At 41.1% G+C, this 25648-nt stretch overlaps 1 protein-coding gene across 1 annotated transcript in view; it reads right to left on the reverse strand.

Annotated features, from left to right (window-relative positions):
* Positions 1–25648, reverse strand: part of SMCHD1 (structural maintenance of chromosomes flexible hinge domain containing 1) — a 1770687-nt gene that overhangs the window by 575907 nt on the left and 1169132 nt on the right. The window contains exons 28-29 of the mRNA XM_053715865.1: positions 20263–20427; positions 13059–13184 (exon numbers count right to left, since the gene is read on the reverse strand). Coding sequence (XP_053571840.1) covers positions 13059–13184; positions 20263–20427 — 291 coding nt within the window. The remainder of the gene's footprint in view (positions 1–13058; positions 13185–20262; positions 20428–25648) is intronic.

Raw genomic sequence — 25648 nt, forward strand, 5'->3', positions numbered from 1 at the left:
GAAATGAGAATCAAAGGTAAGAGTGCCTTGAAGCCAGTTTATCGTGGGCTGGTGTTGTTTCAGCCAATTAAAACCCAAGATTAGAGGGAAAAGAGGTGAGTGTATAACATCAAAGGAGCGCACTTCAGTATGGCCATTTGGAAAAGTTAACTGTATAGGTCGAGTGTGATGCGATATAGGACCTGAGTTAATTAAAGACCCATCCACAACACGTATTGTGAGTGAGACAGTTTTCTTTATTAGTGGAATGTTATACAAGTGCACAAAAGTGGAATCTATAAAGCTGTTTGTGGCTCCTGAATCAATCACCGCCACCGCGGATACCACCTGATGATCCCACTGCAGAGAAACAGAATGATTAAAATGTGAAGTGTTATTTGAAACATTTTTATGCTTAAGCTCAGGATTAAACCTTTCATGCTTACCCTTTCTTGACTTTTGCAGGGTTGGGCATTCCTTTACGGTGTGGTCCTTGGAGGCACAATAAAGGCACAAGTTGTTTAACCGGCGTCTAGTCTTTTCCTCTGGCTTAAGTGGCCCACGAACAAAAGCTATATCCATAGGTTCATCCTGGTTTTTAGGAGTACTAATAGAACTAGAGCTGTATGATTTCCTTTGGAATAGGTCTGATGTGCCCCTTTCATGCTTCCTTTCTCTGAGTCATCGGTCTATATTAATCGTGAGAGTCATTAAATTCTCAAGGTTATCAGGCATGTCTATACGAGCAAGTTCATCTTTTAATAAGTCGGATAAACCGATGCAAAATTGTTTTTTTAAGGCTGGGGTGTTCCACAAAGTATCTGGAGCCCACCTTTTAAACTCAGCTATATATTCTTCAACAGGACGCCGGCCTTGTTTCAAGGACCTAATAGCTGTTTCTGCAGTTGTCTGCTTATCATGGTCCTCATATAGAAGAGACATAGCTGAGAGAAAGGACTCTAGAGAATCCAGTATAGGATCGTCAGTCTCATAATAAGTATTCGCCCAACTCTTTGGTTCACCCCTCAAATATGAGATGACTGTGAGAACTTTTATTCGATCAGTCCGGTAACTTCGTGGTTTTAAGGAGAAGTAAAGTGTGCAAGAGTTTTTGAAATCACGAAATTGCGATCTTTCACCAGAAAATTTGTCAGGAGGACAAGGTACAGGCCCAGGAGGTGGGGCTTCAGCGGTAACAGGTTTTTGCTGTGCTTGATCGCGTATAAATTTACGCAGCTCCAGATTTTCTGCTTGCATTTCTCTCAACCCCTGGATCATGAGATCCATATTTTGTGCGAGAGTTCCAACACGGTTAGTCAACTCTGCTACATCCATTTTCTGTGAAAGAGAATATATATATGTAGACAGGGTGAACAGTTTAAAGGCTAGGTAATATGTGAGGAATCAGTATAACACCCTTATATGCACATTTAAATATGAATAACCGCTCAGTCTCACTACCCACTTCGGGTTTTATTACAAGAATAAACCCTGGTTTGCTCATAGACATGAGGGTGACCAACATAGGTCAAAGGTAGTGGAACAGTACTTATTAGTACCTATACACTGAGGACATACCTGCACTAACTAAATCTGAACTATAACTATAGAATACAAAAGGGGTAATAAGTAATTCTAAGGCCCAGAATGGAATTCCTAATATTGAGCAAAGTGTAGCATAGAGTAAACTGGTACGTATATAGATAAGTTAATTTGTTAAATGGAATAGCAAGCAATATGATTCCTGTAAGTTAGCAGCAGTAGATGGCAGTGGTGAGTAAGCGTGCAGCATAGGAATGAATCAGTGAAAAACAATCTCCAATTAGAGTAACCGAATATCAGGCAGAAGTAGCAATACATCAGCAAGTAGTAAAAGTCTTATATATGCCAGTGAAGTGTAAGTATGCGTTATTTGAATAAACACTGTACCGTACATAGATTCTGTCCTCTGGTGCTGCTACTGCTGATAGGCTGCGTGGCTACAGGAAGTCCTGAGTCTGAGATCGTTGTGTCGCTCTGCAGAGTGACGTAACACGCTCCAGCGTGTTAGAGATGCAGTACTGTGTGAGAAAAGAACTTGCAGTCGGTGGTGAGTGAAAATCAAAGAAAACACGTTACCAAATAGTGCTGGCAGTATGGTAAACCGCTGAGGGAATTAGAGAGCTGAGATCCCAGGAACAAATAATGAGGATTCAGAGTTCAGTCTGTGATGATCCAAAGTGAGGCTAGAGTGAAGATTCTCAGTAGTATCAAATTACCTAGCAATGATTGATGGACACCGGTAAGCTTAAATAGGATGTGCTGATCACATGATGTAGAAAGTTAAAGTGACAGTATGTCAGTTAGGTGGTTCCTGACAAATACACAGCATGAAAACGTTCCTCACACTGAAGTTTCTTGTACCCCTCAACCTCTGTGGGAACAGCACTGGATCTTAGTTACAAATGCTAAGATCATCATCCTCCAGGCAGAAGTCTTCATCCATCTGCTGCCTGAGAGTAAATAGTACACACCGGTACCTTTTAAAACAAAAAACTCTTGCTTGAAGAAATTAAAAACTAATATTTTATCACCTCTTTCACTTTACCCTTCCTAGTACTTAGAGTAGGCAAAGAGAATGCACAGAAAGAAGAAATAGGCAGGCACTACTCCAATCCAGTTTGTGTTAAAAACAAATACAATGCTTTATTAACGTTCCATTAAAAAAACGCACATGCAGACAGGCAGTGTAGGAGACTAAAAGTCTAACATGTTTCGTGCCTCCAGGTGCGCTTACTCATAGACTCATAGACATAGATGAGTCTATGAGTAAGGGCACCTGGAGGCGTGAAACATGTTAGACTTTTAGTCTCCTACACTGCCTGTCTGCATGTGCTGTTTTTTAATGGAACGTTAATAAAGCATTGTATTTGTTTTTAACACAAACTGGATTGGAGTAGTGACTGCCTATTTCTTCTTTCTGTGCATACATTTGCGGTCTGATCCGCCGCTTCAGGCTACGGCACTCCGGGAGGTCAGGTGAACTAGCCCACACAACTTTCTTGGGCTTCCGGTTCAAGTTCTGCTTGTAATGGTTGCGGCTCCTTTCATATTGTAAGCAAAGAGAATGACTGGGGGGTGGAGCTAAGGGAGGAGCTATATAGACAGATCTGCTGTGGTGCTCTTTGCCACTTCCTGTTAGCAGGAGGATAATATCCCACAAGTAAAAGATGATACCGTGGACTCGTACCTTATAGAAGAAATAAAAACAGCTATTTCTTCTTAAAAAAATTAATTCACAAAAAAATAAGTCAATCTTATAAAACTCACATAAATTACAAGAAAAAAAACTTAAATCATAAGCAAAAGAATCAAACAGACAGCTGCCTGAAGAACTTTTCTACCAAAGACTGCTTCAGAAGAAGCAATACATCAAAATGGTAAAATGTAGTAAATGTATGCAAAGAAGACCAAGTTGCTGCTTTGCAAATCTGATCAACTGAAGCTTCATTCTTAAAAGCCCAAGAAGTGGCGACTGATCTAGTAGAATTAGCTGTAATTCTCTGAGGCGGAGACTGTCCCACCTCTAAATAATACTTGTGAATCAAAAGCTTTAACCAAGATGCCAAAGAAATGGCAGAGGCTTTATGACCTTTCCTAGGACCAGAAAAAACAACAAATAGACTAGAAGTCTTTCTGAAATCTTTAGTAGCTTCGACATAATATTTCAAAACTCTTACAACATCCAAAGAATGTAAAGATCTTTCAAGAGTATTCTTGGGATTAGGACACAGAGAAGGAACAACAATTTCCCTACTAATGTTGTTAGAATTCACAACCTTAGGAAGAAATTTAAACGAAGTCCGCAAAACAGCCCTATCCTGAAGGAAAATCAGAAAAGGAGACTCACAAGAGAGAGCAGACAATTCAGAAACTCTTCTAGCTGAAGAGATAGCCAAAAGAAACAACACTTTCCAAGAAAGTAGTTTAATATCCAATGAATGCATAGGCTCAAAAGGTGGAGCCTGCAAAGCCTTCAAAACCAAATTAAGACTCCAAGGATGAGAGATTGATTTAACAACAGGCTTGATACAAACCAAAGCCTGAACAAAACAGTGAAAATCAGGAAGTTTAGCAATCTTTCTATGAAATAAAACAGAAAGAGCAGAGATTTGTCACTTCAAAGTACTTGCAGACAAACATTTACCCAAACCATCCTGAATAAACTGTAAAATAAACCCGATAATAAATCTTCCTTGAAACAGACTTACAAGCCTGTAGCATAGTATTAATCATCGAATCAGAGAAACCTCTATGACTAAGTACTAAGCATTCAATTTCCATACCTTCAAATTTAGCGATTTGAGATCCTGATGGAAAAACGGCCCTTGAGACAGAAGGTCCGGCCTTAAAGGAAGTGGCCAAGGTTGGCAACTGGACATCCGGACAAGATCCGCATACCAAAACCTGTGAGGACATGCTGGGGCTATCAGAAACACATACGATTGTTCCAATATGATCTTGGAGATCACCCTTGGAAGAAGTACTAGAGGCGAAAAAATATAAGTAGGTTGGTAAAACCAAGGAACTGCAAACACATCCACCATCTCCGCCTGAGGATCCCTGGACCTGGAAAGGTACCTGGGAAGCTTCTTGTTTAGATGGAAAGTCATCAGATCTATTTCGGGGAGACCCCACATCTGTACGATCGGACAAAATACATCAGGATGGAGAGACCACTCCCCTGGATGTAAGAACTGACAACTGAGATAATCCGATTCCCAAATGTTGGCAACTGAACATCCGGACAAGATCCGCATACCAAAACCTGTGAGGCCATGCTGGTGCTATCAGAAACACACGCGATTGCTCCAATATGATCTTGGAGATCACCCTTGGAAGAAGAACTAGAGGCGGAAAAATGTAAGTAGGTTGGAAAAACCAAGGAACTGCAAACACATCCACCATCTCCGCCTGAGGATCCCTGGACCTGGAAAGGTACCTGGGAATCTTCTTGTTTAGATTGAAAGTCATCAGATCTATTTCGGGGAGACCCCACATCTGTACAATCTGACAAAATACATCTGGATGGAGAGACCACTCCCCTGGATGTAAGAACGGACAACTGAGATAATCCGCTTCCCAATTATCTACACCTGGGATACGTATCACAGAAATTAGACAGGAGTTGGATTCCGCCCAAGAAATTATCTGAGATACTTCTTTCATCGCTAAAGGACTGCGAGTCCACACTTGATGATTGACATATGCCACAGTTGTGATATTGTCTTTCTGAAAACTAATTAATAATTCTCTCTTTAATAGTGGCCAAGCCTGAAGAGCCCTGAAAATAGCAAAGAGTTCTAAAATATTTATTGGTAACCTCGCCTCTTGAGAATCCCAAACTCCTTGTGCTGTCAGAGAACCCCAGACAGCTCCCCAACCTGTGAGACTTGCATCTGTTGAAATCACAGTCCAGGCAGGACAAACAAAAGAGGCCCCTAGAATAATCCAATGATGGACTAACCACCAGGACAGAGATGAATGTTGGGATTTAAGTATATCAACTGTGATATCCGAGTATAATCCCTGCACCATTCATTCAGCATGCAAAGCTGAGGTCTCATATGAAAACGAGCAAAGGGGATCGCGTCCGATGCTGCAGTCATGAGACCTAAAACTTCCATGCACATAGCCACTGAAGGGAATGATCGAAACTCAAGGTTTTGACAGGCAGAAACCAATTTAATTCGTCTCATGGACACAATCTATCTGGGAACCTAAAAAGGTGACCCTTGTCTGAGGAATCAAGGAACTCTTTGGTAAATTGATCCTCCAACCATGTCTTTGAAGAAACAACACATGTTGATTTATGTGAGATTCTGCTAAATGAAAAGATTGAGCCAGTACCAAGATATCGTCCAAATAAGGAAACACCGCAATACCCTGCTCTCTGATTACAGATAGAAGGGCACCGAGAACCTTCAAAAAGATTCTTGGAGCTGTTGCTAGGCTAAATAGAAGAGCAACAAACTGGTAATGCTTGTCTAGAAAAGAGAATCTCAGAAACCGATAGTGGTCTGGATGAATCGGAATATGAAGATACGCATCCTGGAAGTTTATTGAGGACATTAATGACCTTGCTGAACAGAATTTTCCTTCCTCGGGACAATGAATAGATTTGAATAAAAACCCAGACCCTGTTCCAGAATTGGAACTGGTACAATCACTCCTGAAAGCTCTAGATCTGAAACACTTCAGAAAAGCCTGAGCTTTCACAGGGTTTGTGGGAAAGTGAGAGAGAAAAAAAATCTTCTAACAGGAGGTCTTATTCTGAAGCCTATTCGATACCCCTGAGAGACAATATTCTGAATCCAATGATTCTGAATGGAACCAGCCCAAACAGCTTGAAATAATTTCAATCTGCCCCCCACCAGCAGAACTGGATCGAGGGCCACACCTTCATGCAGTCTTGGGGCTGGCTTTGGTTTCTTGTACGGCTTGGATTTATTCCAACTTGAAGATGGCTTCCAATTGGAGCCAGAGTATTTAGGGGAAGGAGTGGTTTTCTGTTCTCTATTCTGACGAAAGGAACGAAACCGATTAGAAGCTTTAGATTTGCCTTTAGACTTTTTATCTTGAGGCAAAAAACTCCCCCCCCCCCCAGTAATAGTGGAAATAATAGAATCCAACTGGGAACCAAACAAATTATTACCCTGGAATGATAGAGATAGTAACCTAGATTTAGATACCATATCAGAATTCCATGATTTGAGCCATAAAGCTCTTTTAGCTAAAATAGCTAAAGACATAGATTTAACATTAATCTTGATGATATCAAAAATAGCATCACAGATAAAATGATTTGCATGTTGAAGAAAACAAACAATGCTATGCAAATCAGAGTCTTTTTCCCGTTGTGCTAAGCTATCCAACCAAAAAGTTGAGCATATAGCCAGAATGCAAATAAGCTTTCCTTAGATAAGATTCAATCTTCCTATCTAAAGGATCCTTAAAAGAGGTACTATCTTCCATAGGAATAGTAGTACGTTTAGCAAGAGTAGAGATAGCCCCATCAACCTTAGGGACTTTTTCCCAAAACTCTAATTTAGCCACTGGCAAAGAATACAACTTTTTAAACCTTGAAGAAGGAACAAAAGAAGTACTAGGCTTAGACCATTCCTTAGCAATAACATCAGAAATAGCACCAGGAACATGAAAAACCTCAGGAGTAGTCACAGGAGGTTTATAGACAGAATTTAAACGTTTACTGGATTTATTATCAAGAGGATCAGACTCCTCAATATCCAAAGTTATTAACACTTCTTTTAACAAAGAATGAATATACTCAATCTTAAAAAGATAAGATAATTTATCAGTGTCAATGTCTGAAGTAGGATCTTCTGAGTCAGAGAGATCCTAATCAGAGGAGGATACATCAGTATGTTGCCGGTCATTACAAATTTCATCAGTATTACTTTAGATGTTGAAGGAACAACAGATACTGTACTAGCACTAATAAAAAACTTTTCTGCATGCAAAAGCTTATCATGACAACTGTTACATACTACAGCTGGAGATATAATCTCCACTAGCTTACAACAGATACACTTAGCTTTGGTAGAACTGTGTTCAGGCAGCATGGTTCCTACAGTAGCTTCTGAGACAGGATCAGATTGAGACATCTTGTAAAATGTAAAAAAGAAAAAATAACATTAAAAAGAAATATCTTATTACCACATATAGCAGTTTCAGGAATGGGAAAAAATGCAAATAGCATAGCCCTCTGAGCATAAAGAAGGCAAGGAGCATATAGGAAGTGAGGTAAAATAAAACAATTTTGTTTGGCGCCAAGTATGACGCACGACTTAAAAGGATAAATCAATAAGTGATACTCTTCACATCCCTCTGACAAACACTGAACTCTGAGAGGAATTGGGCTTCAGAATGCTTAGAAGCGCTTATCATAGAAGAAATCATAAAAATCAAGCACAAACTTACTTCACCACCTCCATAGGAGGCAAATATTGTAAAACTGAATTGTGGGTGTGGTGAGGGGTGTATTTTTAGGTATTTTGAGTTTTGGGAAACTTTGCCCCTCCTGGTAGGATTGTATATCCCATACGTCACTAGCTCATGGACTTATGGATATTTACACCATACCTTATGGTAAATCTATCTAGTAACAGGCTTGCGAGCCTGAATCATAGTCTCAATGACTGACTAAGAAAATTCACGCTTAGACAGAACTAAGCGTTCAAACTCCAAGCAGTCAGCTTCAGAGAAATGAGATTTTGAGGAAGAAATGGACCCTGAATTAACAGGTCCTTTCTCAGAGGCAATCTCCAAGGTGGGAGAGACGACATCTCCACTTGGTCTGCATACTAGATCCTGCAAGGCCACGCAGGAGCTATAAGAATCACCTACACTCTCTCCTGTTTGATACGAGCAATGACTTGTGCAAGGAGCGCAAACAGAGGAAACAGGTATGCTAGACTGAAATCCTAAGGAACCGCCAGAGCATCTATATGAGCGGCCTGAGGATCTCTTGACCTTGAGCCATACCATGGAAGCTTGGCGTTCTGCCGAGTTGCCATCAGATCCAGCTCCGGAACCCCCAGGTAAGGGTTAAGTTGGAGAACACCTCCGGATGGAGTGCCCACTCCCCGGGATAAAAAGTCTATCTGCTCAGAAAATCCGCTTTCCAATTGTCCACCCCTGGAATGTGGATGACAGACAACAATAGTGAACTTCCGCCCACTAAATGATCCGAGCCACCCTTTTCATGGCTAAGGAACTCTGTGTTCCTCCCTGGTGGTTGATCTAAGCCACTGAGGTGATATTGTCCTATTGGAACATGATAAACCAGACTAAGGACAACTGAGGCCAAGCTATCAGAGCATTGTAAATTGCTCTCAACTCTAAAATGTTTATGGGGAGAGCAGACTCCTCCCGAGTCCATAGTTCCTAAACCCTTAACGAGTCCCAGACTGCTCCTATGCCTCGCAGGATGACATCCGTGGTCACAATCGCCCAAGATGATCTCCGAAAGCAAGTGCCCTGAGACAGATTTTCCGGAGTCAACCACCACGAAAGGAAGTCTTGTCGACTGATCTAGATCTATCCTCTGAGACAGATCCGCATGATCCCCATTCTATTGTCTGAGCATGCACAACTGCAGAGCCCTCAAATGGAATCAAGCAAAAGGAATTATGTCCATGGAAGCCACCATCAGACCAATTACCTCCATACATTGAGCCATTGATGAATAGTAGACTGCAGAGAGAGGCAAGAGAAGAGAATTTTGGATCTTCTGATCTCCATCAGAAAAAATTTCATAGATAGGGAATCTATTATCGTCCCTAAGAAAACCACCCTTGTAGCTGGAACAAGGGAACTCTTCTCTAGATTCACTTTCCATCCGTGAGAACATAGAAAAGACAACAAGGCCTCTATATGAGAGTTTGTGAGCCACTGCTATTCCCTAAGACTGTAGCACTGCCAAAAGAGGCCCCAGAGCCTTTGTGAAAATTCTGGGAGCTGTGGCAAGGCAAAATGGAAGGGACACAAACTGAAAATGTTGGTCTAGAAATGCAAATCTCAGGAAACTGTGATGATCCCTGTGGATGGGAAAAAATGTTCATTGATAGAGAGTTTATTATGAATCCTAGGAAAATTACCCTTATGGCTGGGACAAGGAAGCTCTTTTCCAGATTCACTTTCCATCCGTGGGAACAAAGAAAAGACAACAATATCTCTGTGTGAGATTTTGCTTGTTGAAAAGATGGCGTCTGAACCAATATGTCGTCCAGGTAAGGCGCTACTGGACCAGATCACTGCCAAGAGAGCCCCAAGAACCTTTGAGAAAATTCTGGGAGCTGTGGCAAGGCCAAACAGAAGAGACACAAACTGAAAGTGTTTGTCCAGAAAGGCAAATCTCAGAAATTTGTGATGATCCTTGTGAATAGGTACATGAAGGTACTCATCCTTTAGGTCTATGGTCGTCATGAACTGTCCCTCTTGTACTAACGGAAGAATGGAATGTATAGTTTCCATCTTAAAGGACGGTACTCTGAGAAACCTGTTGAGACACTTCAGGTCTAGAATAGGCCAGAAAGTTCCCTCTTTCTTGGGAACCACAAACAGATTGGAATAAAAACATAGACCCTGTTCCTGTACTGGAACTATCACTCCCAGGGAGAAAAGATCCTGCACACATTTCAAGAACGCCTCTCTTTTTATCTGGTCTGCAAATAATCTTGAGAGATGGAACCTGCCCCTGGGAGGAAAAGTCTTGAATTTCAAAAGGTAACCCTGAGATACTATGTCCACAACCCAGGGATCTTGGACATCTCATATCCATGCTTGAGAAAACATAGAGTCTGCCCCCCACTTGATCCATTCCTGGATCAGGGGCAAACCCTTCATGCTGCAGGTTTTCTTGATTGCATTCCTTTGTTCCAAGACTTAATGGGTTTCCAAATCGACTTGGACTGATCCTGCTTGAAAGATGAAGGAGAAGACTTTCCTCTGAAATTATGAAAGGAACGAAATTATTCTGACATCCTTTCTGTTTATTCTTCTTATCTTGTGGAAGAAAAGACCCTTTACCATCCGTGATATCAGAAATAATCTCTGTCAAACCGTGTCCAAACAGGGTCTTACCCTTGAAAGGAATCACCATAGAGGAGGATTTAGAGGAAACATCGGCCAACCACGACTTCAGCCATAAATTTCTGCGTGCCAGCACAACGAAACCAGAAATTTTAGCTCCCAATTTAATAACCTGTAAGGAGGCGTCAGTAATAAAGGAATTGGCTAACTTAATCCTGTCTTGTAATTTAATCTAAGGGAGTTTCTACCTGAAGAGAGTCAGACAAGGCGTCGAAACCAATAGGCTGCCGCACTAGTAACAGTGGCAATACACACAGCAGGTTGTCATTGAAGACCTTGATGAACATATATTTTCTTTAAATAAGCCTCCAGCTTTTTATCCATAGGATCCTTAATGGAGCAGCTATCCTCAATAGGAATAGTAGTCCTCTTAGCAAAAGTGGAAATAGCTCCTTCCACTTTAGGAACAGTTTGCCATGACTCTTTGATGGAATCAGCAACAGGAAACATCTTTTTAAAGACAGGCAACGGGGAGAAAGGTATCCCCGGTCTCTCCCATTCCTGTGTTATAATCTGCATGGCACGGTTTGGTACAGGAAAGACCTCCACAGATGAAAGAACATCAAAGTATCTATTAAGTTTACTGGACTTCTTAGGGTTGACAACTGTAGAGTTATCAGAGTCATCCAAGGTAGCTAAAACCTCCTTTAAAAGGACACGGAGGTGTTCTAGCTTAAATCTGAAGGATACAACTTCAGCATCAGATGAAGGAATTATACTGTCCAAATCTAAGATTTCACCCTAAGAGGCTGCAGATGTATCTTCCTCATCATATTTCTGAGAAAGAGCAACTTGAGTAGCCAAAACTGGAGCAGAAACCTTACTATCTGATTCTCTAAATTTCCTCTTGCAATTACCCTGAAGCATGGGAAAGGCAGCTAATGCCTCAGATACCGCAGTGGATACCTGGGCAGCAAATTCTGCCGGCAAATAAACTCCTCCAGGAGATTGAGAGGAACCGCAGGGCACTGCATGTGATGCCACTAAGGTTTGGGACGGATGAGGAGGAAGCTGTGGCAAACAATGAACATCATCATCCTGAGAGACAGTTGGCTCAGAGACAAAAAGTTTATCTTTATTTTTTAACGTCCTCTCTATACATGAGGAACAAAATTGCAAAGGCGGTACAACTTGATTATCCAAACAAAGGATACGTCTGTCCATAAAAATAGGATCCTGATCCATGATGGATTTTTTTTTTCTTCAAAGTACTGTCCCTTTAAGAGATGCAGGAAAAATGCTAGGAACAAAACCGTTCACAGTAATATCCCAGGAGGAGGCTAATATAAAATAAACAGCCTGCTTTTATAACACTTTATAAGATTTTTTTAAAAAAGACCCCCATTGCACCCTCTACACCTCAGTCACTGACTGAGGTGCCTACCATCCTCCTTTCCGCTAACGGAAGACCGGAACTCTGCAGAGAAGCAGGCACAACCGCTCAGTATTGTTTGAAAGTAGTAGGGCACCTGAGACACGAGACAGGACTGAGAAGCTGCTAAGACCTTTAACAAAAAAATAAAGTGCCCCAAACACATAGATTCCTAAAATAAACAAAGACAGAATCTCAATAAAGCTTAAATATACTGAGCCAGCAAAAGGAATAACTCTTTTCTATTCATAAAGGAGATTAACACCCTATCTTCTCCACATCACATATCAGAGTCTGCACACTGCCATAATTAACCCTAAACATAGGGTAATTAAGTCCCAAATAATTGCAGATTACCGGATAACCCCTTTAGTGCCAGCCTCCTATCAGAAGACAAAAAAAGGCACTTACCTGCACATCTAGCTGTCCGGCAGGAGGATAGCTCACCCGGTATGAAAGGAAGCCACTCCTTACAGAGACCTGTGAAAACAGAAAGAACAGAGTAAAAATACTTTTGCATTCTATTCAAGGGCAGCAGCCTGTTAGGAAAACGCAGTGAAGCCCACTTCACAAGTTCCTAACTGCTTAAAAGCCACCACTAACCTACTGAAGAGATTAACGTGGAGTACGGCTAAACCCAGACTTGAAAAAGAAAGATCAGAGTAAAACCTACACCGGCTTTCTGAGGTAAATGATCTAATTTTCTTCAGACACAAACTTCACCTCCTCCATGCACCAAGGCAAAGAGAATGACTGGGGTTTGTGGGAAGGGAAGTAATACTTAACAGTTTGACTGTGGTGCTCTTTGTCTCCTCCTGCTGGCCAGGAGTGGTATTACCAATAGTAAGTGATGACGTTGTGGACTCACCATATCTTAGGAAAGAAAGTAGCTTTACATATCTTGCGTACAGTAACATTGTACATGTAATTTTGGCCTTTACGAGGAACAAACTGAGTATAATGTCCCTTTAATCTATATACTGAATTTGGGGAGGTATAAAACCTATTACGGCTTACATTATTAAAATTATTAACAAAGTTTTACTATCTTTACCTTTACAGTGCTCTCCTTTACCAAATTGACTTTTACGTTTGGTTCTGGAGACGGATATCCCCATTTGTCGCAGAGTTGAACAATTAGAGGTTTCTGCATTTGTTTGCCACTAATCACAAGAATAGGCTGAAATAAATAATTTTATGTTAGAAGAAAAAAATGTAACTGAATATTTTGTACATACATGAAAGCAAAATGGAATTTATAATCAATAACACTTAAGTATGCAGTTAAACGTTTAATATGTTCATGATATATAGACCAGATTATAAACAAGAGAAGGGGGTGTCAGTCCAAACATAAAATAATTTACAGATTAGTCTGTTAATATGATCCATCTGTAATATCTCAAAGCATGGATGATGGAAGGGTTCACTTGGGAAATGTCAAATTACAAAATTTAGAGGGAAGAGCACCAAGTAGTAACAAAAATGCACAAGGAAATTAAATGTATTACAGCACATGGTAAAATGAAGGAGCTGGAGCACTTGGCATCAGAGGAAAATTATATTATAAGCATAACTGAAACCTGGTGGGATTTACATGACTGGGCAGTTAATTTAGAGGGTTATACCTTATTTAGGACGGATGGGGTAATAGAAGGGGAGGAAGAATTTGTAAATATATTAAACCTGAACTTACACCTACACTAAGGGAAGATATGTATGATTATGCAGGTGATAATGTAATGAAACTGTGGGTTGATATAAACAGTGGGGGAGAATACTATTAGGAACATAGTACAAGCCCCCCGACATTAGTGACACGGAGGAAAGTCAGTCAACTGCTAATGTAAATAGGAAACACTGCTAATAATACCAGTGAAAGAAATAAATCCAAGCCAATATTGCTAAATAAAAATGGTAAAATCAGGAAAACGTGGGACATTTAAATAACTCAAAGAAAATATTACAGACCCAGTATTCCAAATATATAACGAATGTAACAAAGCATGCAAAAGAGAAATCAGATTAGGCGAAAATTAAAAAATGAAAGATTAATTGCAAAGGATTTTAAGAGAAAAAGTTAAATGTGTACATAAATGGAAAAACCTAAGAAGGAAAATCAAAATTTATGCTTACCTGATAAATTTCTTTCTTTTGCGATGTACCGAGTCCACGGATTCATCCTAACTTGTGGGATATTGTCCTTCCTGACAGGAAGTAGCAAAGAGAGCACCACAGCAGAGCTGTCTATATAGCTCCCCCCTTAACTCCACCCCCCAGTCATTCGACCGAAGGCCAAGGAAGAAAAGGAGAAACTATAAGGTGCAGAGGTGACTGAAGTTTACATGAAAAAAATACTATCTGTCTTGAATAGACAGGGCGGGCCGTGGACTCGGTACATCGCAAAAGAAAGAAATTTATCAGGTAAGCATAAATTTTGTTTTCTTTTGCATGATGTACCGAGTCCACGGATTCATCCTAACTTGTGGGATACCAATACCAAAGCTTTAGGACACGGATGAAGGGAGGGACAAGACAGGAACCTAAACAGAAGGCACCACTGCTTGCAAAACCTTTCTCCCAAAAATAGACTCCGAAGAAGCAAAAGTATCAAATTTATAACATTTTGAAAAGGTATGAAGCGACGACCAAGTCGCAGCCTTACAAATCTGTTCAACAGAAGCATAATTTTTAAAAGCCCATGTGGAAGCTACTGCTCTAGTAGAATGAGCTGTAATCCTTTCAGGAGGCTGCTGTCCAGCAGTCTCATAAGCCAAACGGATGATGCTTTTCAGCCAAAAGGAAAGAGAAGTCGCCATAGCCTTTTGACCCCTACGCTTTCCAGAATAGACAACAAACAAAGAAGATGTTTGACGAAAATCTTTGGTTGCCTGCAAATAAAATTTCAAAGCACGAACCACGTCCAAGTTGTACAACAGACGTTCCTTCTTACAAGAAGGATTAGGACACAGAGAAGGAACAACAATTTCTTGATTGATATTCCTGTTAGTAACAACCTTAGGTAGGAACCCAGGCTTGGTACGCAAGACCACATTATCAGCATGGAACACAAGATAAGGAGAGTCACATTCTAATGCAGATAGTTCAGAAACTCTTCGAGCTGAAGCGATAGCAACTAGGAACAAAACTTTCCAAGATAAAAGCTTAATATCTATGGAATGCATGGGTTCAAACGGAACTCCCTGAAGAACTCTAAGAACTAAATTTAGACTCCATGGCGGAGCAATAGGTTTAAACACAGGCTTAATTCTAACTAAAGCCTGACAAAAAGCCTGAACGTCTGGAACATCTGCCAGACGCTTATGCAACAGAATAGACAGAGCAGATATCTGTCCTTTTAGGGAACTAGCTGACAATCCTTTCTCCAATCCCTCTTGGAGAAAAGACAAAATCCTAGGAATCCTGATTTTACTCCAGGAGTAGCCTTTTGATTCGCACCAAAAAAGATATTTACGCCATATCTTATGATAGATTTTCCTGGTAACAGGCTTTCGAGCCTGAATCAAGGTATCTATGACCGACTCAGAGAAACCCCGCTTTAATAGAATTAAGCGTTCAATCTCCAAGCAGTCAGTTGCAGAGAAATTAGATTTGGATGCTTGAATGGACCTTGAATGAGAAGGTCCCGTCTCAGTGGCAGAGATGACATGTCCACCAGGTCTGCATACCAAGACCTGCGTGGCCACGCAGGAGCTATCAAGATCACTGAAGCTCTCTCCTGTTTGATTCTGGCAATTAAACGAGGAAGGAGAGGAAATGGTGGAAACACATAAGCCAGGTTGAACGACCAGGGTACTGCTAGAGCACCTATCAGTACAGCCTGAGGATCCCTTGACCTGGATCCGTAACGAGGAAGTTTGGCGTTCTGACGAGAAGCCATCAGATCCAATTCTGGTGTGCCCCATAGCCGAACCAGTTGAGCAAACACCTCTGGATGGAGTTCCCACTCCCCCGGATGAAAAGTCTGACGACTTAGAAAATCTGCCTCCCAGTTCTCTACTCCTGGGATATAGATTGCTGACAGATGGCAAGAGTGAGCCTCTGCCCATTGGATTATCCTTGAGACCTCTATCATCGCTAAGGAACTCTTTGTTCCGCCCTGATGATTGATATAAGCCACAGTTGTGATGTTGTCCGACTGAAACCTGATGAATCTGGCCGAAGCCAGCTGAGGCCATGCCTGGAGAGCATTGAATATCGCTCTTAATTCCAGAATATTTATCGGTAGGAGAGCCTCCTCCCGAGTCCACAAACTCTGTGCTTTCAGGGAATATCAGACTGCACCCCAGCCCAGAAGGCTGGCGTCTGTCGTCACTACAACCCAATCTGGCCTGCGGAAACACATTCCCTTGGACAGATGATCCTGTGACAACCACCAAAGAAGAGTCTCTCTGGTCTCTTGATCCAGATTTATCTGAGGAGATAAATCCGCATAATCCCCATTCCACTGATTGAGCATGCATAGTTGCAGTGGTCTGAGATGCAAGCGAGCAAACAGAACTATGTCCATTGCCGCTACCATTAGACCGATTACCTCCATACACAGAGCCACTGACGGCCGAGGAATGGAATGAAGAGGTCGGCAGGTGGACAAAATCTTTGATTTCCTGACCTCCGTCAGAAATATTTTCATGTCCACTGAGTCTATCAGAGTCCCTAGAAATAAAACTCTTGTGAGGGGGGAAAGAGAACTCTTTTTTACGTTCACCTTCCACCCATGAGATCTTAGAAAGGCCAACACTAAGTCTGTGTGAGTTAGAATGTCGTCTAGATAAGGCACCACTGCTATGCCCCGTGGCCTTAGAACCGCCAGAAGGGACCCTAGCACCTTTGTGAAGATTTGTGGCGCCGTGGCCAACAAGAAAGGAAGAGCCACAAACGGATAATGCTTGTCCAGAAAGGCGAACCTGAGGAACTGGTGATGATCTTTGTGGATAGGAATGTGTAGATACACATCCTTTAAGTCCACGGTGGTCATATATTGACCCTCCTGGATCAATGGTAAGATAGTCCGAATGGTCTCCATCTTGAAAGATGCGACTCTTAGGAATTGGTTTAGGATCTTGAGATCTAGAATTGGTCTGAAAGTTCCCTGTTTTTTGGGAACCACAAACAGATTGGAGTAGAACCCCTGCCCCTGCTCTGCTTTTGGAACTGGGCAGATCACTCCCATGGTAAAAAGGTCTTCTACACAGCGTAAGAACGCCTCTCTTTTTGTCGGGTTTACAGACAATTGAGAAAGATGGAACCTCCCCCTTGGAGGAGAATCCTTGAAATCTATAAGATATCCCTGGGTTACAATTTCTACTGCCCAGGAATCCTGAACGTCTCTTGCCCAGGCCTGAGCAAAGAGAGAGAGTCTGTAACCTACTAGATCCGGTCCCGGATCGGGGGTTACCCCTTCATGCTGACTTTGTATCAGCAGCAGGCTTTTTGGCCTGTTTACCCTTGTTTCAAGCCTGATTGGGTCTCCAGGTTGGCTTGGATTGAGCAAAGTTCCCCTCTTGCTTTGCAGCAGAGGAAGAGGAAGTGGGACCACTCTTGAAGTTTTGAAAGGAACGAAAATTATTTTGTTTGGTCCTTGTCTTATTTGACTTATCTTGAGGGAGGGTATGACCCTTCCCTCCAGTAATGTCTGAAATGATCTCTTTCAGTGCAGGCCCAAATAGGGTCTTACCTTTAAAAGGGATGGACAAAAGCTTAGATTTAGATGACACATCAGCTGACCAGGACTTAAGCCATAACGCTCTTTTCGCTAAAATGGCAAAACCTGAATTCTTTGACGCTAACTTAGCAAGATGAAAAGCGGCGTCTGTAATAAAAGAATTAGCTAACTTAAGAGCCTTAATTCTGTCCAGAATATCATCTAGTGGGGTCTCCATCTGAAGAGCCTCTTCTAGAGCCTCAAACCAAAAGGCAGCTGCAGTGGTTACAGGAACAATGCATGCTATAGGTTGAAGAAGAAAACCTTGATGAACAAAAATTTTCTTTAGGAGACCCTCTAATTTTTTATCCGTAGGATCAATGAAAGCACAACTGTCTTCAATAGGTATAGTTGTACGGTTAGCCAGAGTAGAAATAGCTCCCTCCACCTTAGGGACTGCCTGCCATGAGTCCTTTATGGTGTCAGATATGGGAAACATTTTCTTAAAAACTGGAGGGGGAGCGAACGGAATACCTGGTTTATCCCACTCCTTAGTAACAATGTCCGAAATCCTCTTAGGGACCGGAAAAACATCAGTGTTAACAGGAACCTCTAAATATTTGTCCATTTTACACAATTTCTCTGGAACTACAATAGGGTCACAATCATCCAGAGTCGCTAAAACCTCCCTGAGCAATAAGCGGAGGTGCTCTAGCTTAAATTTAAATGCTGTCATATCTGAATCTGTCTGAGGGAACATCTTTCCTGAATCAGAAATCTCTCCCTCAGACAGCAAATCCCTCATCCCTACCTCAGAACATTGTGAGGGAATATCGGATATGGCTACTAAAGCGTCAGAAGGCTCAGCATTTGTTCTTAACCCAGAGCTACTGCGCTTCCCTTGCAACCCTGGCAGTTTAGATAAAACCTATGTGAGGGTAGTATTCATAACTGAAGTCATATCTTGCAAGGTGAAAGAATTAGACGCACTAGAAGTACTTGGCGTTGCTTGTGCGGGCGTTACTGGTTGTGACACTTGGGGAGAACTAGATAGCAAAACCTGATTTCCTTCTGTCTGAGAATCATTTAATGCCAAATTTTTATAAGTCAAAATATGCTGTTTGCAATTTATAGACATATCAGTACAAGTGGGACACATTCTAAGAGGGGGTTCCACAATGGCTTCTAAACAAATTGAGCAATGAGTTTCCTCAATGTCAGACATGTTTAACAGGCTAGTAATGAGGCAAGCAAGCTTGGAAAACACTTTATTTAATGAAAAAAACACAATTTGCAAAAACGGTACTGTGCCTTTAAGAGAAAAAAAGGCATACACAAACTGCAAAACCGGTTAAAATTGCTTCAAATTTCCGAAATTTTAACAGTGTACCCACTAAGCTTTAGAAGGATTGCACCACAAGTAAATAAGCAATAAACCCCCAAATGAAAAAAACGGATTGATAAATGTCTAAAACCGGTTAAAACCCCTATTAGCTCTGCTGTGGCCCTACCTGCCCTTAGGGAACGATATTATGAGGTTAAGGCTTCGATTAGGCCCTCAGAAGAATATCAGGACCTCTGGAGAAGTTGCTTGCTGCTTGACTGTATAACTAAATGCGCAACTGAGGCGCAAAAATAGGCCCCACCCACCGCACTCGATGTTGCTTGGGCCTACACAAATCCAACAAACCATGTCTGAAAGCCATGTGGGTTATAACAACCCCAAATAAGCCAAATGAACCCTCAAGCAAATGTCCCATCAAAATAAAAAACTTTACTCCCAGAGCACACAAATCATTGTCCCAATCTCTCATATACAAACTGAGTGCCCAATTTATGCAAGCTAGTAAAGCCTCTTATAACACTAGGATTACTGCTTACCCTTCCCCTAATGGGGATACTGTCAGCCTTTCTGAGTTAACACAGTTTCTGCAGAAAATATGACTGAACATACCTCATTGCTGTATAGCAAGAAACCGTTCCACACACTGAAGTTTTCTTGTACTCCTCAGCTTCTGTGGGAACAGCAGTAGACCTTAGTTACAAATGCTAAGATCATAATCCTCCAGGCAGAAATCTTCATCTATGTCCTGCCTGAGAGTAAATAGTACAACACCGGTACCATTTAAAAATAACAAACTCTTGATTGTAGATAAAATAAAACTAACAGCTTAACACCTCTTTCACTTTACCCTTCCTGCTTAAAGCCGGCAAAGAGAATGACTGGGGGGTGGAGTTAAGGGGGGAGCTATATAGACAGCTCTGTTGTGGTGCTCTCTTTGCCACTTCCTGTTAGGAAGGATAATATCCCACAAGTAAGGATGAATCCGTGGACTCGGTACATCATGCAAAAGAAATAGAAGTAAGCAACAGTGGGGGAAATAGAACCTGCACCGTATTACGGGAAAGATTACCTAGCTCTGTCTATCCTATAATGGACAGAACAAAGAATGGTCTGAGGGAAAATTAAGTCACGTTTTAACTGGTAAATGTGGGAATGGTACACTTCTGTCCGTGCCCCCAAGGGAAAGGGCTTTCACCTGGTAGGTGTTGGAAAGGAAGACCGATGTAATTAACTTATAAGCAATCTTACCTCTAAAGCTGGAAATTCTAGAATCTCAAACTTAGTTGGGGGACCGGCAACAAGACTCAGACGAATGTAATTTGAAAAAGATCGCCAAGCAAAGCAGAGTTCTTTGTCTTCTGGTGGCCCAATATGAAATTGAATTCCTCTGACAAGTATAGACTGTGTATTTTCCTGTTATGAAAACAAAAAACAAAAAAACACAGATTATTTCTCCACAAAACATTATGCACAATTTAAAATATTTGATCCCCTTTCAAGAAACATTATTTAAAGGGACAGTCAACACCAGAATTTTTGTTGTTTAGAAAGAAAGATAATCCCTTTATTACCCATTCCCATTATTACCCATTATAACACTGTTATAGAAATACACTTTTTTTTTTTAATTGAGATTCGTTTAAAGGCATACAAGGCATACATATCAACGTAGTCTTTACAGAGAAGTGATTTTCACATATTAAACTGATAGTCGCTCGGTTATTTAAACAAAGCGTGATTATACGACAATGCGTACACAACTTAGGTAACAAAATTAGTGCCAGTATATCTGTACCTTCAAGATAACCTTGGAGGCCACTCTTGGGCCCCTTATGATCATATAAACATATCGAATGAAGGCAACGTCTGAAAATAAGGAAACCACTCTTGGGTCTCCATTAATGAATCTCCATTTTCTGAATTTACAAGGTATAAATACTAAAAAAGCTTCTGTATAAAACTAAGATCGCTTATGGATCTGCAAACACTATCCGAACAGAATAACCATAAATTTATATAACAGACTAGTAAATTTCACGTATGTACACCGTGTAGGTCAGGCTATATCAGGGTAGCTAAAAAAAAAAAAGTATGTATATATAAGAATAAACTTTAAATATTAACATGACAGACAGATTTTTAGTACTATCAAAGCACAAATCTTATGGTAGATTAAAATCTATAGTTATTAATGTGGAATTAGAGGGAGATAAAGAATTGGGAGGTCTCCTCAAAAATGCCGTCAGCAATTTGAAGTGACAGAGGCTCAACTGGTAAAGGGAATAGTTGTGCCTAATAGTATGTAATCTATATATAGTTCTGTGCCAATTCCCCAGTTACACATATACAAGAGAAGTGATTATAAACCTAGTACTGTAAAGTCAATTAGAAATGTAGCCCATATCTGATAATTAACAGTTCAGCTGTAACTAGGTAGGTATATTTAGTAAATTGCAAACATTTTGGCTAGGGTTTTCTCACCCAGCCCCAGTGTGTATTCACTTTATCTGCATAGATAGTGAATTTAGCTCAGGTAGCTACTTAAATAAGGAAGCATAAACATAGTGATAGGTATTAAATACTCCCATCAGGTTTAGGTGATGATGACTATAACCAATTAGTACTAGGTAGCTGTAACAAGAGTTTTAACGTATATATTAGTTTTGCTAGATATAGTATAATCCTTTAAAAGGGATTCACTATCTATTAAGTGCACATCTAAATGACTGGTCCACACTGGTGAGCTTTAACTTAAAATACAATATATAATAACAACCTGTCATAGAAGAGAGGGGTACAGCTTTTGTGAAGTATAATATAGACAGATATGTACTATAACTCTATTGATTTAGTTTGAGCCAGAAGAAACATTTACAGGCTGCATGTGAAAGGGCATCAGGAACTGTAAAACAAATAAAACATATAATATGCAGAACTGCTATAGCTAGGATATTCTAAACATACATGAAAAGTCAACGGTTGTCACTGAGTAAGTACAGCAGTTCACTCGTACTTCTTGAGGACTTATTATAACAGTTTAGGATTCTGATAATAAATACCTTAATGGCTGGGAAAATATCCACTCCACGGCATATGGAGCTGAAAGTGTTAATGAAGGAAATGTGCCCTGAGTGTAAAAGCTACAGATAGGAACTTGCTCAGCAGCAGTCCTGGAAAGACCCCTGGATCAAAAGGTTGGTATAGAACATCAACAGGCCGACCCAGGACGGATGAACCAATATGCAGTTCTAGTCTGGTCTGAGTGGGATTGCAGAGTGAGATTGTGAAAAATTCAGCTCTGTTGTAATCACTATCGCGATCTGCACAGTCCCTGAAGCCCACAGCCATGGCCAGCCACAAAAACGGTATCCGGCTTAGTACCAAAGCTCCAGATCTCTGTGCCCAAACTCAGGATAACTTACTTTGAATTGCTTGGGCGACTGTCTCACCTCCGATATACGCTCTTCCAGCAGATTTAGGTCCAAGATTTTCTTGGCCACATTCTCCCGGTCTGAATCTGAGGAAAGTGTAGATTCCTCATCTGTGGAGAGCGTCTCATTCGTCGGGCTGCAAAGGTGGGGGGTCGTTGCACTGTCCGGCACTATCTGATTGGTGGATTGGGCACAGGTATGTTCCCCCGCCAATGGCCCAAAAGTTCCATGCAGCTTGAGGAGTTTGCAGAGCTCTTTCTCTAGGCTTTGAAAGTGATTTAGCAACAGCTGGGTAACTGTGTACTTGTCAGGGTTTTTCCCCTGTTGTGTTTGCCATGTGCTGCTGGCAGCCATTTTACTCACCTCTCTTCCTGAGTTGGTGCATTGTGGGGGATGCTGCTCATTGCCTGCACTTCCTTTTATGGCCAGACTGTTGTGCATCATCCATGTGAGACAGGATGCAGTCTCAGAATTGTGATGTCATCACTTATTATTTAAAGGGCCTCTGTTCAGTATGCTTTGCCTTTGCGTTGTCTCAAACCTGTTTGTGAGAGCTCCTGTGTTTTACCTGGCTGCCTGACGTCCTTCCTGGTTCCTGATCCCTGGCTTGTTCCTGACTCTGCTGTTTTCCTTTTTCCTGATTCCGGCTCGTCTGACTATTCGCTTTGGCTCCTGACTCGGCTCGTCTGACTACCAGCTCTGGTTTTGACTCCTGGCTTGATATTTGACTTGTGGACTTTTATTTTTTGCTATTAATAAAGGTGTGATTATTTTTGCACTTCTCGTCTCAGTCTGATTCCTGGCACCCTGACAGTACTCCCATCTGTCCAGCGCCTCCATTGTCAAGATGTACGTAGCGGTATCTCTGCCTTCAAGAATAGCAATCAAATACTTTTGTTCTAAGAAGCAGATAGCTTTTTATTTGGTTAGATAAGGTAGGGGCAACAACTCTGTGTTGCTAATAACCCGGAATCCGTGGGGACCCTGGGGGGTAAATGTGCGGCAGCCCCCATTACACAGTTAAACAGAGTCACCAAGTAGACCTGCTTGCCACGTGCTCTGTCTCTATGCGGTCAAGCTGAGGAACATAGGAAGATCTGTTTATGTTGAATTATCTCACCAACTCCTCTAGGGCAACTCCAAGCACTTTAACAAAGATGTCCAGCAAAGTAATTGTGTTTTTTTAATAGAAAAATATATAATTAAACCCAAGTAAGAGTCGAGAGCTCCTCTAACACACGTCCTTCCGCAACAGCTGCAGGCTACGCCCCCCCAAAATACACTTTTTACCTCTGATTACCTTGAATCTAAGCCTCTGCAAACTTCCCCCTTGTTTCAGTTGTTTTGACTGACTTGCATTTTAGCCAATCAGTGCTCACTCAAGAGTAACTTCACGTGCATGAGCTCAATGTTATCTATATGAAACACATGAACTAATGTCCTCTAGTGGTCAAAATGCATTCATATTAGAGGCAGTCTTCAAGGTCTATGAATTTAGCATATGAACCTCCTAGGTTTAGCTTTCAACTAAGAATACCAAGAGAACAAAGCAAAATTGGTGATAAAAGTAAATTGGAAACTTGCTTAAAATTACGTTCCCTATTTAAATAATAAATTTTTTTTTTGGACTTGACTGTCCCTTTAAGTCATCCAAATGGAAATAATGCTTAGTATGTGGAGCATGAAAATTATGCTTGCGCATTCTAAAAGTGAGGTTTCTACTTTTTTTATCATATGTTTTGATGACGGCATAGGCTGTGGGATAAAATGATAGTAATTTGAGATGTCAATGAATATATAATAAAGTGCTGTTCCATAATTAAGATTGTGGCAACAAAATTAGACAGACATAATGTCACTTAAGGGGTATTTTAAACATTTCTGTATTGAAAGGTATAGAAATGTCTGGATTGAGAAGCTGGAAATTGCTGTAAAATACAATACTATACAGACTGTATATGTTTGAAGTCACTTTCAGTTTTTAAGTTCTTGTTGTTTGTATAGTAAAGCATAATTTATGCTTATCTGATCAAGTCAATTATTTCATGGTGGTGAGAGTCCATGAGCCAGTCCTGGCCACTAGGAGGAGGCAAAGATTACCAAAACTCCAAGAGCACTTAAAGCAATAGTAAGGTAAAAAAACATAATTTATGCTTACCTGATAAATTCCTTTCTTCTGTAGTGTGATCAGTCCACGGGTCATCATTACTTCTGGGATATTACTCCTCCCCAACAGGAAGTGCAAGAGGATTCACCCAGCAGAGCTGCATATAGCTCCTCCCCTCTACGTCACTCCCAGTCATTCGACCAAGGACCAACGAGAAAGGAGAAGCCAAGGGTGTAGTGGTGACTGGAGTATAACTTAAAAAATATTTACCTGCCTTAAAAACAGGGCGGGCCGTGGACTGATCACACTACAGAAGAAAGGAATTTATCAGGTAAGCATAAATTATGTTTTCTTCTGTTAAGTGTGATCAGTCCACGGGTCATCATTACTTCTGGGATACCAATACCAAAGCAAAAGTACACGGATGACGGGAGGGATAGGCAGGCTCTTTATACAGAAGGAACCACTGCCTGAAGAACCTTTCTCCCAAAAATAGCCTCCGAGGAAGCAAAAGTGTCAAATTTGTAAAATTTGGAAAAAGTATGAAGCGAAGACCAAGTTGCAGCCTTGCAAATCTGCTCAACAGAGGCCTCATTCTTGAAGGCCCAAGTGGAAGCCACAGCTCTAGTAGAATGAGCTGTAATTCTTTCAGGAGGCTGCTGTCCAGCAGTCTCATAAGCTAAACGAATTATGCTACGAAGCCAAAAAGAAAGAGAGGTAGCAGAAGCCTTTTGACCTCTCCTCTGACCAGAGTAAACGACAAACAGAGAAGACGTTTGTCGAAATTCCTTAGTTGCCTGTAAGTAAAATTTTAGAGCACGGACTACATCCAGGTTGTGCAGTAGACGTTCCTTCTTCGAAGAAGGATTTGGGCACAAAGAAGGAACAACAATCTCTTGATTGATATTCCTGTTAGTGACTACCTTAGGTAAGAACCCAGGTTTAGTACGCAGAACTACCTTATCCGAATGAAAAATCAAATAAGGAGAATCACAATGTAAGGCTGATAATTCAGAGACTCTTCGAGCCGAGGAAATAGCCATTAAAAATAGAACTTTCCAAGATAACAACTTTATATCAATGGAATGAAGGGGTT

The sequence above is a fragment of the Bombina bombina genome, chromosome 5 (genome assembly GCF_027579735.1).
Source record: "Bombina bombina isolate aBomBom1 chromosome 5, aBomBom1.pri, whole genome shotgun sequence".
Taxonomy (NCBI): Eukaryota; Metazoa; Chordata; class Amphibia; order Anura; family Bombinatoridae; genus Bombina; species Bombina bombina.